This window comes from Pteropus vampyrus, unplaced genomic scaffold, assembly GCF_000151845.1.
Source record: "Pteropus vampyrus isolate Shadow unplaced genomic scaffold, Pvam_2.0 Scaffold143, whole genome shotgun sequence".
Taxonomy (NCBI): domain Eukaryota; kingdom Metazoa; phylum Chordata; class Mammalia; order Chiroptera; family Pteropodidae; genus Pteropus; species Pteropus vampyrus.
Genome location: NW_011888924.1, coordinates 1,449,081 through 1,462,897, shown reverse-complemented (window position 1 = coordinate 1,462,897; position 13,817 = coordinate 1,449,081). Strand labels below are relative to the sequence as shown.

Here is a 13,817-nt window from a genome sequence, read left to right as displayed (position 1 = left end):
GGTAACTGGAGGTTCCTTTGCAAAACATTTGAAAAACAAAGGCTTTGTGGGATGGGGGAGAAGCGTGGTGTTGGAGGGAACCAGAAGACGGTGCCTGCCTCCTCCAGCTTCTTGATGGGTCACTCTCACCTGCACTTGAAGTGAGGCGAGAGAGGAAACGTCTCTGCGTTTATTTGGGGACGCTCCCAAGTGTGAACAAAATGATTCGCGAACATTGAATGTCCAAGTTGTCCAGAGAGGCACCGACCTGCTCTGTGTTCTCCCTTCCATCCTGATCCCTTTTACATCTTCTCCCCCATCAAAGAGTTAAAAGACAGTTTCCATGAAAGTGACTTAAAAAACATCATTTGCAAGCTTCTAAGAGATTCCTCACTTGGCTAACGCATTTATTTTCTAGAGGAAGATCAAGTTCTTTGCAATAATTTCATGGCAATTAATCTTTTGCTTAAACGATAATCCTATAATTAGAAGCAATTAAAATCCGGCATGAGAATGACCTGCTCAGTCAATGTCCCTGTATGCTAATGGGCTAATCTCCAAAGAGGCCCCAGAAATAATTTGTTTCTCCTCTTCCCAAGGATGCGGGCATTCAGAGTCCATCTTAAGAACGCTTCTTCGCGGCAGGAGTCACTGAAATCAAAGATTCCAGGGGCCTGAGATCGTCTTAAGCAGCAGAAAGAGAAGCCATGTTGCCTGGAGCTTGGATACCAAGGTATTTTAGACAAAGGCAAACGGTGCCTTAAAGAAATGACACTGGTGCCTCTTTGCCCCTGCCCTAGTCCTGCTGCCTCCCACGGACCACCAGTGACTAAGCACCAGGGTGGAGAGCTGCCCCGGAATCACCGCACAGAGAACCATGCAGGAATAACCATCCGTAGGAGGGCACACGGCTGGTTAGTACGCATTTGACATTTAGCTCTGCCAAAGATAGGTCCCACAGTCAGGGGTACCACAGTCAGGATGTAAATAATGAAATGTCTCTCTGAGAAGATGCGACCTCTCTCCTGGCTGATGTGTGTTTCTCCGAAGGACCCCAGAAGTCATGTGGCTTCATGAATTAGACTAAAACAGGATCGTTTTCACTTGATCCAGATATAGGGCTAAAATTGGAAGAGTTGCTTACATTTGGGATAGAGGAGCACAGTACAAAGCTGAGTAATATTTTTACGTCGGGCCTACTGGACACTTCCACCATCGCTGCCACCATCGTCATCTGCTCATCGAACATATATTAGGCACAAATTTGAGGCATGGGACCAGGCAGAGGAGACAAGACTCCACCTCTGACCTCAAAAGGCTAACGACGGTCTGTTAGAGGGAGATCAACACATAAGTAAAATCACATTATAAATGTTATAAAGGGCATGGGGAGAAAGTGGCCAACTGTAGGCAAGGCAGAAAATGCTAGGAGAGGCTTCATGAAGGAAACTGGAGCTGGGTGTTAAAAATATGTGCCCAGGGGAGCAGGGGGACAGCAGAAGCAAAGGGGAGGTGTGGGAAGGAGCCTGCCCACGGGGAAGCAGCACGTAGCTTTTCTTTACAACTAGAATGGGGTTGAGGGGCGTTGGGGGCCTAAGGGATCAGACCGGAGAGGCAGGAAGGTGCTGGCTGCTGAAGGGGTCGCACAGACACGTGACACCTGAGACTCAGGAATGTCCAATCAAGGAAGAAGACACAGTAGATAAACCCGCTGAAAACACTCGAGTCCTCACCTAGAGGCACGTGCATTTGAGCAGGTGTCCTAGAAGTCCTCTTCCGTACAAGCAAACCGCTGTTTGTTTTCGACTTAGCCGTCGTGCCTGTTCCTTTTGCAAAGGACGTGCTTGGGTGTTAAGCACGAGGAACGTAAGGCAGGCAACCGCTAGAGATGGGTTCTTCCAAGACCGTGAGAATGCGAGGAAGGAACCTGGGCCAGTGAGAAAAAGCCACTGAGGGCACGTGGAGAAAGGACCGAGTCAGGTCACCTGTCTGGCCAACTCCTGTGCAGTCAGCACACACCCTGAAGGGGTATTTTTTTCCGTCCCCGCCCGTTTTCATGCTTCGTTTTAACGCAGGGAAGAGCTGGGCCAGATCCCTGCTGCCATTTTTATTTCCAGCCATTATCTAAGCCTCGGAAAGTGGAGGCTCGGGGAAATAATGACAGAGCCTCACCCACGACGGTGCCTGCGGCACCGCAGTAATCACGGGTGCCACGGGGCCATCGCAGAGCAGCCTCAACCGTTAAATTACAGGATAGAAACGAGAAACTGCAGCGTGGCCGCATCTGCCCTAGAGGGAAGGGCTTGTGGACTAGCACATGATCTTCCCCTGGCCAGAGCCTGGAGTCAGCCGTGTGAGAGTGGGAGGTGCATGCCCGGAGCCTGGGGGCCAGGTGTCCTCCACACAGCAGCCGTGTGACCTTGGGCAGGCCACGTGACCTGGCGCGAGACACGGGAGCTCTTCCAGGCTGTTTCCTCAGTTACAAAATGATGATGAGGATGATGATGATGTTGACGATGACGATGACGATGATGACGATGATGATGACGATGACGGCATTTCTCTCCAAGGAGTGTCGTGACGATATAACACATAGGAAGGCATCCGGTCAGCGCCTGGTGCGTAGAAGGTGCTTCGTCAATGCTGGTTCCGCTCCCTGCAGGACCTAGGCGCTCAGATGCCGGCAGCTTTTTCTGGCTGGCTCTCATGTCTCCCTTTTCTGCAGGTGCTACTTGTATTTTGACTGGCCGGCTGGCTGTTGGCATCGCCATCAAAAGCTCTGATGTGGGTTCAGGCCCGGGCTCCTTCCGGCTGACGGTGCTTCCTCCAGGGGGCGTTTCAGAGCTGCACCGGCCCCGACAAAAGGCTCCAAGTTCACACGGCCCAACTTCTTGGAGGTTTGGTGGGTGTGAAAAATTTCAAGCCGACGGTGTTGAAGGAGCAGTACAACGAACAGCTATACACTCACTGTTAACATTTTGGCACACATACTTTGTGCATGTGAGGGGTGTGTGTGTGTGTCTGTGTACATGTATTTTCACTTTTTTTTTCTTTTTTTGCCGAACCATTTGGGAGTTTCAGACATGAGGAAAAAAATCGCCCCTAAAATATTTCAGCATTCCCCTCCACCATCACCGTCATCACCTAAAAATCTCCCGCGGACACAGAAACATTACCCAAAACACAGTCCAGATCTGGATTCTCTCTGCGTCCCCCACACGTCCTTAATAAGCGTTTTTTTTTTTTTTTTGGCTCCAGGATCCAATCGAGGGTTACAGAGTGCATTTGGTTGTCATGTCACCTTAGCTTCCTTTAATCGAGAACATTCCCCCGTTTTTTTCATGACACTGACGTTTTTGAAAAGTCCGAGCAGAACGTCCCAATATCTGGATTTGTCTGTTTCCCCCTCCCCCATGATTAGATTTGGGGTAGAAAATTTTGGCAAAAATACCAGACAGGTGACACTGAGTACTTCCTATTGTACCACATCAGGCTGTATACACCCTCTCTCTCTGTTTGTCACAGGGGCGGGGAGGCTGAGTGTGATCATTTGGTTAAGGCGTCATATATCCGACATAATTACACAGGAAAGTATTTAATCCAGGTAACAGTATTCTGACTATTTACCTTTAGTGGGATATTGTCTAAGGATTTAAAAAAATGGCAATAAAATCCTGAACTTTGTTTAGGAGGCTTGCTCTTGGCAGGGGTATCAGTACACTAATTCTGAAGCGTGGCTGCATGTCACGTGGGGCAGAGCACACGAGTAAACATATAGGTGTATGTCATCGAGGGCCAGGGATCTCACTGAGGAGAAGGGAGGAGGAGTTGGGACTGGAAAAGGAAGGGAAGAGCCCTGGGCGAGGATCAGAAGCGGAAGCATCAGATGAAGTCACTTAAAAAAATTCCCGCCTTCAAAATGGGAAGAAATTCCCCTGCGGCTCTTCCCACCTTACACTCAAAATTCTGGAAATCCTGGACCGTGGAGAGCTTCCTGAACACACTATGTCCTCCCCACCTGTCCTCCTGGTTCCACGGTCACTTCCCACGTGAAGCCATCTGCAGCTTCCTCGGGTGAGGCACTGTGCTCCCGCCTTCCGCCACCCCTAAAGGCACCTGGCGTAACGCCCTGTCATTCTTTTTAATGTCTCGACTCCCCCTAAAGACTGCACATTCCACGATGAGGGCCGCATCTGGAGAGAGCATGCTCAGTACGTGTATAACGAATGAATGAATCGAAGAATGAATGGTTATTATGACATGAAGCTGAGTCTTCCTGCTTCGACGCTAAGGGGGAAGGAGCACAGAGGGAATATTGTTGTTTTAATCACAGTGTCATGGTAAGTCTGGATAGCTGGGGTGGTGAGACACGGGGCACGAAATTGCACACGGTCCTAGAAGGTAGACAGAGGACGTGACCCTTATGCTGTAAGAAGGCCCCACCTGCCCCCGCCCCGGAGCTCATCTTAGAACCTCAGTCTCCACGCCAAATTAACAACCCAAAGCACGAGAGAAAATAAGATTCTTCTGCAGAATAATCTAGGTATGGGAGAGATGAGTTTCTTAAACAGCTATAAAGCATACGATATTTTTTCCACTTACTTACAACATTAAATTGAAAATTTGTTCCCCTGGGGGAATTTTTTTTTTTTTTTACCACTCCTCCAAACCAAATAAAATAGCACACGAGAATGTAGAAAACCTATTAAAATCTCATAGTGAAAGCAAAAAGAGAGGACACTGTTCAGAGACCATCATCAGCACAACTGACCCAAGGCAAAAAATAAAAACACACCAGGAAAGCGAGGCCTTTCCCATAAATACTGCACCGACCTAGAAAGGAGACTCATCTCTGGTTTCCAAAGGGAGGCTTCTGCCCCAAGCCGGCGTCTGCTGGGAGTTTTATTTTACTCTGGGAATTATTTTCTGCGCAGGTAAAACGGAGAGGGAGCTGATCTGCAATTAACGGAGCTGGGCAGGGTTTAAGTGCATTTTCCAAGAAATCCTGGCATTTGGAGATGAGCTCCACTTCTTAGAGTTTCTTGTTCATGTCTGTGTTCTCGTGAGAGCCAGGCCAATTCCCACAAGCCAGGTAAGCCCTTCGCCAGTGCACCCCTCCCTCTGCCTCTCAAATGCCCGCGGTCCTCGTGTCTCTCCATGGCATCCTTCCCTCCCCGTCACCGCCCTGAGCATCTCCCAGGGGCGCATTATTTAGTGCCCGTGTAATTAAGTGCTTAATTACACGTGGACTTGGACTGTCCTTTCATGCCGTCACGTGTAACTTTTCCCCCTGGTTATCCCACATTTGGACCTTCTGGAACATCAAAGCACTTCAACCTCTGTGGAATGCTGAATATGGGTTCAGCAAATATTTATGGGTTTGCTATTTATTCAAAAACAAACAGCCTCTTTAATGAGTAAGAGACTTGGGAGGTTCCCAGCCTCTGGGGTGGGGGTCAGACCCAGGCTCCAGCCCCGGCTCCCTCACTTCCCACCTTATAACGTGGAGCGATGTCCTTCCCTCCTCCGAGCACGCTGGCTCATCTCAAAGATGAGGATAAGCATAGTCCTTTGTAGTATTGAGAGGTCAGTGAAATAATGAATGTAAAGTACTTGTTACAAATAAAGGTCCAGTCTTGTGAACAGTAAGTACATAGTAGGTACTCAAGAAATGGTAGCTACTGTTATTGAAATTATTTGTCATGGCAAACTGGTGCCTGGACTGCTGGGCAGGGAGGGGGTCTTGCAGGTCCCGTAGGAGGGGTGTCGCCACTGGCGGGGACTGCTCTGACGGGCCTTTGTATTTCTTGCAGTCTTTTTATGCTGGAATAAGATGTCTGATGTCCTCTCTTTGGCTCCTTAACTCAATTTCTAGTGACTAACACAGGTACTTATTTCCCACAAGTTTATCGGGTATTCAAAAGAGGTGACCACTTTGATACTCAAACCACAGTAACGTAAGGATGTCAGGATTGGGGGTGCTGGGTGGAGAGTGTGTAGGAAACTCTGTATGACTCTAGCAACTTTTTGTTTTTGTTTATGTTTTGTGAGTTTGGATCTGTGAATGGAAACAATAAGGCCACATACTAAACCTGACAAACTCCGGGGAGGCCAGCACGGCGGCTCCACGAACCCAGAGCCCGGAAGCAAACACACAGGATGGTCTGCACATCAAAAGTTCGAACTAAAAGTGGGTCATGGCGGGAGGTCACGTCCTTGGCCTGTAGCTTTCTGGACCTTAAGTGAGCCTGTTCATTGTCTTTTTGCACCTAAGGTAACATACTCCTGGAATAATCTCTTTTTTTCCAGATCCTTCTGGGTGCAACCCACAGCACTAGAGCACGAGACCGCAGAACCCCTCGGTGTCATCTTGTGCCCTGCAGACCATGTCTGTGTGCTGTAAATACTGACCCCCCTGAATCCACCAATGTAAGAGGAGGATGTGTCTCTCCCTCCGTTTCACTTTGATCCCATCCCAGAGATTTCCCCGCTTTGCTTTCTCCCTCCCGCTTCATCCACCACCAGTGGACGTCCTGGAACCCTCCTAACGTCTCCTCCTTTGATTCTAATGTATAAAATAAACTGCAAAACTGCCACTCTCTGCAGCATTTCCTATTCCACTGAGATTTTGCTTCCTGGCAATTGTCGTCAGTTTGGCTCAAATAAACTCATTAAAGTTCTCTACAGGTTTGGACATTTCTTACGTGGATGGATCATAAGCGCTACTCGTTCTGGTTTACTGTTTATACTTATCTCCCATTGAAGCCAGGCTAATTCCGATTCACGACGATCTAAAAGTACTCCACAATAAAAGTTTTAGAGACATGATCACCTATTAGTTATTCCACTGAGTTTGGTTTTCTACACTTAGGATTGGCTTCCCTTCACACAAATAGCAACAGTACTGTAAAAACAGAGTTGCTGTGCACTGGATATTTGTGTCTCCTTCCCCCCAGTTCCGATGCTGAAGCCCTAACTGCTAAGGCGGTGGCATTTGGAGATGGGGTCTTCGGAGGAGGGGTGATTAGGTGACAAGGGTGCAGGCTTCACGACAGGATGAGTGTCCTCACAGGAGGGGCACCCGAGAGCCGGCTTCCTCTCTCCCTCGACTCCCTCCCTGTTTCCCAATCTCTGCCCTGCGAGGACACAGCTAGACACCAGGAACAAAGTTCTCTCCAGCACCGAACCGGTGGCACTTTGATCTTGGACTTCTCAGCCTCCAGAACTGTGAGAAATAAAGGTTTGTTGCCGAAGTCGCCCAGTCTACGGGATTTGTTATCGCAGCCTGAACTAACGTAAGATTCCGATTCTTACTGATGCTATCATTAAAATATCTTATCTCTATGTCTATCAATGAAGTATCTAACCATTAAATTTGCCATCCGTGTGACTTTGGATAAGTTACTTGAATTCTTTGTGCCTCGGTTTCTTTATCTATAAGGTAAGGACAATAAAGTAAATTTCCACATAGGTTTAAATAAGTTGACTATGTAAAGTGCTAACGAAGAGTCCCTTTTGTGGGAAGGGCTCGGAGTGTTAGCTGCTGTTGCTGCTATTATTATTAAACTATTGCTGAATTTATAGTCCTAGGGCAGTGCTATATCTATGCAAAAAATTTTACACTAATTCTCAAGAGACTTGACCTAAACCGTTGTCGTAAGTTATAGCGGGTAGCTTTCACGTGTGAAAAATCTATCTATCTCAGTGAAGGTCCCTGTCTCCTAAGATGACTCTACAATTGTGAATCAAGTTCGACTCTTAGCAATGGTGCAGCCATTAGCATATAAGCCCTAGGAAAACACTCTTTGTCCTTGCACGATGGGACCTGACCTTTCTCTTCTATCTGTGTACCATGTGCCACCCCGACCAGAGCATCTGTGCCCGTCTGTGCAGTTTTACATCTGCAAGCCTCTTGAGGCCCATAGAAGAGACTGGTGAACTCAAGCAGCACCATATGGTGGCTGCTTTTATCCCGGGAGAAGGCATGGGCCAGGTCCAGCATGTGTTTTGCTGTGTTCAGAAGCAAAATGAATGAGAGCTGAGCGTTTAAAAACTGCCCCGCATTCTTGCCCGACGGGAGCTGGAAACCTCACAATTAAGCTTGGACTCTTCACCTGCGTGTCCCCAATACATGACGCTGACAAGGCAGAAGCCTCAGTGAAAGAGAGAGAGAGAAACAAGTGCGAGATCGTGGCAGTGCGGACCCGCTCGTGACCGCCATACGTGTCCATGATGCGGATTTTATTTACAACTCGATCTGGACTGTTAGCTGTATCTGATTTCTTTCACAAGGTTGTTTCGTTTGGTTTGTTTCACATCCAGAGGCTCAGTGTTGGCTCTCCTAGCAACACCTCAAAAGCCTTTGATTTTCCCTGGTTTCGTACCCGAGAGGACAGCGCTGGATAGAAAATTTGCTTATTTTGCAAAGAAAAAAAATACGAGGATATTTTCAAAAGCAAGCATTCTCTGGAACTCCTCTCGTACCTCTACCCCCCCAGATAGACCCTTTCGATATATATTTTTTTTATAATATCTTTTGTTTTCTACAAATAAATGACATTAAAGTTAGTCTTTCCAGTTTTGTCACAGCTTAACATTCCTAAATACAAATGAAAACAATACCTTTGCAGTTCAAATGGAACATGAATGCCCTTAGCAAAGGAAAGAGAAGGCCTGGTCGTACGGGAGGGAGCCCCAAGAGCCAGGACACCAGGCTGAAAACTGAGAGCCAAACCGTAAATCAACACGGAGTGGGGTGTGGTGGAGACGCCAAGGATTTGCGGCTCGGGGATGGGTCCTGGGCCAGCAACGCTCCGTGATAACCGGATCGAGTGCGTCGATATACCTAAGGTGGATTCGGTGGGCAAACCAAAGGAAAAGCCACGCTATGGCAGGGCCCACCCAGACACAGTCCTAAGGAGGTGGCGTCCTGGCTCAGGGACAGGGAATTCTGGCTCATGGTTGGGCTGTTTGCAGGAGGTGTGATCGTAAGACAGCTCAGGGTTTGGAGTCAAAGGCCTTGGTTCCAATCCTGGCTCTTCACTTACTCTGTGACATTGCTGGTTTCTGATCTCTCTGTGCCTCGGCTTCCTGTTCTGGGAAATGAGGCTCATAATTGGATAGTCACAAAGACTACATTAGTCTACATGGAGTTCTTCGCACCGGGCTAACACAGAAGGAGAATAAACACCCAGTGGCGGTTTGCTGCTGCTGTTGTCATTATAGGGGACTTATCAGGTCATCACAGCCTGATGCCATCGAACACCTGGGTCATCCATCACCTCCCCTTGCCCTAGTTTCGCTCTCACCAGCAGCATTTTGCTTAATTAGCTTCTCCGTCCCTGTCACCAGGGGATAACACACTGGGCCATGCTGTCAGCGTACCTTGATCCACACGCAGCTATGACTTGGTGTGACAGCGAGCATTTGCGAATTTGGTGGACAGAGTGGTCTCCTGGGAGATGTGCTAACGAGAGTCAGTGGCTCTGAGTCTGACCAGCTCCGAGGCAATGACAGGCCCGGGTTTCTGCGCCCTATGACCTGACCTTCATCCGAATGCCCCCTGGGAAGCTGCGTGCCTCATACCTCCACAAGCCTGCCTTACCTGTGACATGGAGCTTTTCGTCGGTGACCTCAGCCTTCAGGTAGATCCGCCCCCTCTTCTCTGTGTGGTCCATCCCACAGAGGCTCGGGACGTTTATCACACACTGCTTGTGCACATTCATGTCGCAGGCTGCGAAATCGAGAGAGCAGAGAGTGAGGCTGGGCATATGGACTCAAACCATCACTTCCTCAGTGTTTTGGTCATAAGAGCACAAGTGAAAATGAGCTACCCTCTAACTTGATACTTTGCTATAATGTTTTTGGTGACATAAAGAACTGTTAGCAGATGTCCCTTACAGCACAGGCTTCTCGTGAGTGACAGTATCCTTAAAATACCCGTGCCATATTTGTCCAGTCTTAACTGAAGCAGAATACCTGCCTGATCTGTGACTACTTCGTATTTAACGATATACAAAATACACATAGGTAAATGTAGACAAAGCGCAGACAAATTAATATTTTATGTAGCAGAGACAGATAAGAGGCAAATTTTAAACAGAGGATACTTTCTGCCAAAGAATTCCTCATGCCTTCCCAGCTCACCACTCAGGAAGAGTGAGACTCTGTGGGTTGAGTATGGGAAATTCATAAAGTTTTCCTTTCCTGAGCTAGCTCTGTATTTTCAAAAAGGCTTAAATACATTGGCTTTTTTTTTTTTTTTAAAGAACTTGTGTTTGATATTTTAAATCTGTCTTCAAATATTTAAATATTATTCCAAGTAAAACAAATACATGCCTGGCATGATAAGCCATTCCTTACCAGCTGACATTACGTGGGCGAGACAGGGAGAGGATAAGAAAAAAGAAGTCATTGCAGTGAACCAAAGGAACCCTGGAAAGAATCCTGTGTGCTGCACACAAACAGGAGACTCTGTGTAGCTGCTGCAGCTCTATGGTCCTGTGTCTTCAGGCTTCCAGAGGAGGTGGCCACGGAAAGCCTCGCAAATCCTCGATGGGATGCTACAGGGCTCCTCTGTAACCGTCCAGGTGGAGCCTTCGTGCCATTTTGAGTGTTTAACTTTAACACAGTAAGATAGATTGCACAAGGCATCATGAAGACTGCATATCTGCTATGATTCAACACATTGTGTCCACAGGACGATGGATGCAATGAGGAAAAAGCAATCAGTTGATTCTGTTTAGGCTTTATTTCCAAAGTGAACTGTTCGAAATCATGTATGTCGACTTAAGGAAGATGCAGACTCTTGAAATATCTTTAAGTGCCTGGGTAGAATCCGCAACTTCAAGGAAATAAATGCCACGGCCTCTGGAGACGACCTGGACAACACGGGCATGGCCTAGCGAGTGGTTGGTAAGATTATTTTCCCACCAGGCCTCATGACCCTCCGACCTGGAGGGGCACAGGCAGAGGTTTCTTCTCTGCAGAAGTTAAGGGAGGGGGCAGGGCCCGGGCGCCCACCTGCTTATCTTCCTCCTCCCTCCCAGAGTGGGCACAGGCAGCTGCCTCAGATGCCCTATGACTCCAAGGAAAGGAGTTTAACACTAAGAATACCGGTTTTTAAATTTCGTTGGCAATGGAACCGTTTTCAAACGGAATCTTAAGCAGAATCCTAATATGTAAACCAGAGGAGGATTATTTTATTAGCATAAACTGAGTTAATAAACTCCTGTTTATACCATTTATTTATTAGAAAGACATTCATGGATAACCGATAAAGCCCTGTGGCCTGAATAAAAAATCGAAGCCAGGTGTTAGGGGTGCCAAGTGCAGTCTCAGTTCAGCCTCAACAACTCATCTGCTTTGCCAAAGTTCTATGGTATCCCCCGAATCCAGTTTCACGTAGAAGAGGATGTCTGAACGGCAACACCGTTCAGCCCCACGCTTTCCCATCCCCTCGGCTCGTCGGTTCAGGGGAGAAACGTGACTGCGCGTTCTGCCCAGTGCGCGAAGCCGGCAACACCGCGCCTCGGGTGCCATCCTTGACTTGTCGCGGTCGAACGCGGAACACGTTCAAGTGCGTGTTTACGTTCCGAGTTTTAAAAGCAGTCACAAGCGTATTTACAAATGCACGTAGAACCTGCACGTGCAGAGCCCCCGAAAGCCACGTCTTTGGAACCCGAGGGGTTCCTGAAACACGGATGGCCACTGGTCTGGGTCATCGCGGAGCTCTCGTTGACACTCCACGGCTCTGCGAGATGCGGGTCTCCGGCGTTCTGGGAAACTACCCGCCCACTCTATGACGTTTGCGTATCTTGATTTTTATATACTGTGTTTGCTCCACAGAGGATAAACACATAAAGTGTTTGGTCATAAATGAATGACAATAGGCTGGTATTTCCCTAGTGCTGCCTTGTCTGTTGGAAAAACAGACTCAGTAATTACCTGCCATCTCCTAAAAAGATAAACTTTCGTTGAAGTAAATAAATAGCCTGGGGAATCTCAAAATAGAACTATCAAAGCAAAGCGTTTCCGCGGTTGATTTTTCTTTCTTCCTGGGAGCTGATGGAGATGTATACGGGACAAAACAGGAGGCGGGAGGAGGGTGGATGCCTTCCTCATCGGTGTCTTCAGTGATTCGCCGCTAACTGCGCTGATAAAACTGGGTCTGTCCATGGACACGCAGGGCCAGTGAAGTTAAGACGCCACCTCGGTTTTTATTTTCGTTGTGGTCTCATTTTTAAGGAGAGCCGCCTGGATTGTTCCGCAGTCCAACCGCCAATCAGAGACGCAGGAAGATAATGGCCGTTTAGCTTATTCTGAAGCCCAAGTAAATGTGGAATCTGGGGGTGCGGCGTCTTCCTCCAACACACAGCACGTGCTCTGGGGGTGGGCCAGCCTGCATTTTACAGTGATTGACGATTTCTACCATGAAAAACTGTGATGGCCCCAACTCCATTTATAAAGCGGGTGCTTTATTTGGATTTGTAATTAGGCAATTAAATAGTTCGAAAACCCAGAACTCTGATGGTAGAGAAACCCTACACTTTATTGGTCTGGTATACATCTGAATGAATTGTCTTTATTGACGAGTTGGTGCTGAAAAGTTGCTGAACCTGGGTATGTGCTTCTGAGCCTTGTCGTCTATTGGAAAAGAAAACTTACTTACTGTCACATTTCATCCCTTGATGGATAAGTCCGTACAGCAGTGACCCGCAGTGATCACAGAAGGTGGGGCTTCCGTAAGTGTGGATTTTAAACTTGTGCTTGCTCCTGGGGTCCTAGGGGAGAAGAAGCACATTACTCATTCCACTCATAGAAAGGCCACATTCCTGAACCGAGTCAAGCTCAGGCCCCGCCACGCCCCACTCCCATGTCCAAGGTCAATGGACCCAGACTGTGCACTGTTCTCTGGGGTCATGCAATGGGTGGTGGCGACTTTGCCACATCACCTTTTATCAGGCTGCCCTGATTACGGGCCACGTAACGCGTAACCACGTTTCTTCTTCTCACAGTGTGTCTTTTGCACAGAGCGGCATTTCCGCCAAAGCGATCACTTCTGAACCCAAAGTCACCAAAGAGCTCGGGGGGCAAGGACCGTGTTTTAGACACTGTGGCATCTCTGCATCCCCGTGCCCAGCACAGGCTGCAGTGTGGAGTAGGCACAAAATCAGAGTGTGTTTGTGAAGCTCAACTGAGTCTGGGCGGCCTCCTTCTGTGCAAGGTTTCCAGAAACACATTGTAAGACCAGGTATGCATCCAAGCCGACAGGGAATTCTGTACTGGTTCCAAAGTATTATATGCATTTACGCGGGGAAACTCCAGCACAATCGGAGCAAAGCTGGAAATGCACTAAAAGCATACTTGCCATGGTCCCCCTGCTGCAATTCCTTTACCTTCTCTAGCATGTGACTGAAGGTACAACTAGGCAGCTTATTTTCAAGTTTTTGTTCCTCAATGCACAGGTAGATTATAGATAAGGAAGTGAATACTAAATACAGCAAACCGCAGTAATTAAAAAGCATGGCCTCTGGAGTCAGACTGCCTGGGTTCAAAATTCAGTGCTGTTATTTCCCAGTAGCGTGACCTTGGACAAATGAACAAATGACTTATCCGCTGCCTCATCTGTAAACTAGGAAATGAACAGCACCTACCTTATGTGGCTATTATGAGGGCAAAACAAGTCAATCTTAGTAAAATGCTGAGATGGGTAAATCCGTGGAAAGCAGTAAACACTTCTGCTTCCTGGGCCTCTGTTTATCAATATGTAAAAGTAGAGGGTTGAGCTAAAAGGTCTTTATGTTCTATTTGAACTATAAAATGATTTCATATGCCAC

At 47.7% G+C, this 13,817-nt stretch overlaps 1 protein-coding gene across 2 annotated transcripts in view; it reads right to left on the bottom strand.

Moving 5' to 3' along the window:
• PRKCA (protein kinase C alpha) overlaps positions 1-13,817 on the bottom strand; it is a 406,973-nt gene that overhangs the window by 117,325 nt on the left and 275,831 nt on the right. For both annotated transcript variants that reach the window (XM_011368504.2, XM_023535630.1), the window contains exons 4-5: positions 12,650-12,761; positions 9,584-9,712 (exon numbers count right to left, since the gene is read on the bottom strand). In XM_011368504.2, coding sequence (XP_011366806.1) covers positions 9,584-9,712; positions 12,650-12,761 — 241 coding nt within the window. The remainder of the gene's footprint in view (positions 1-9,583; positions 9,713-12,649; positions 12,762-13,817) is intronic.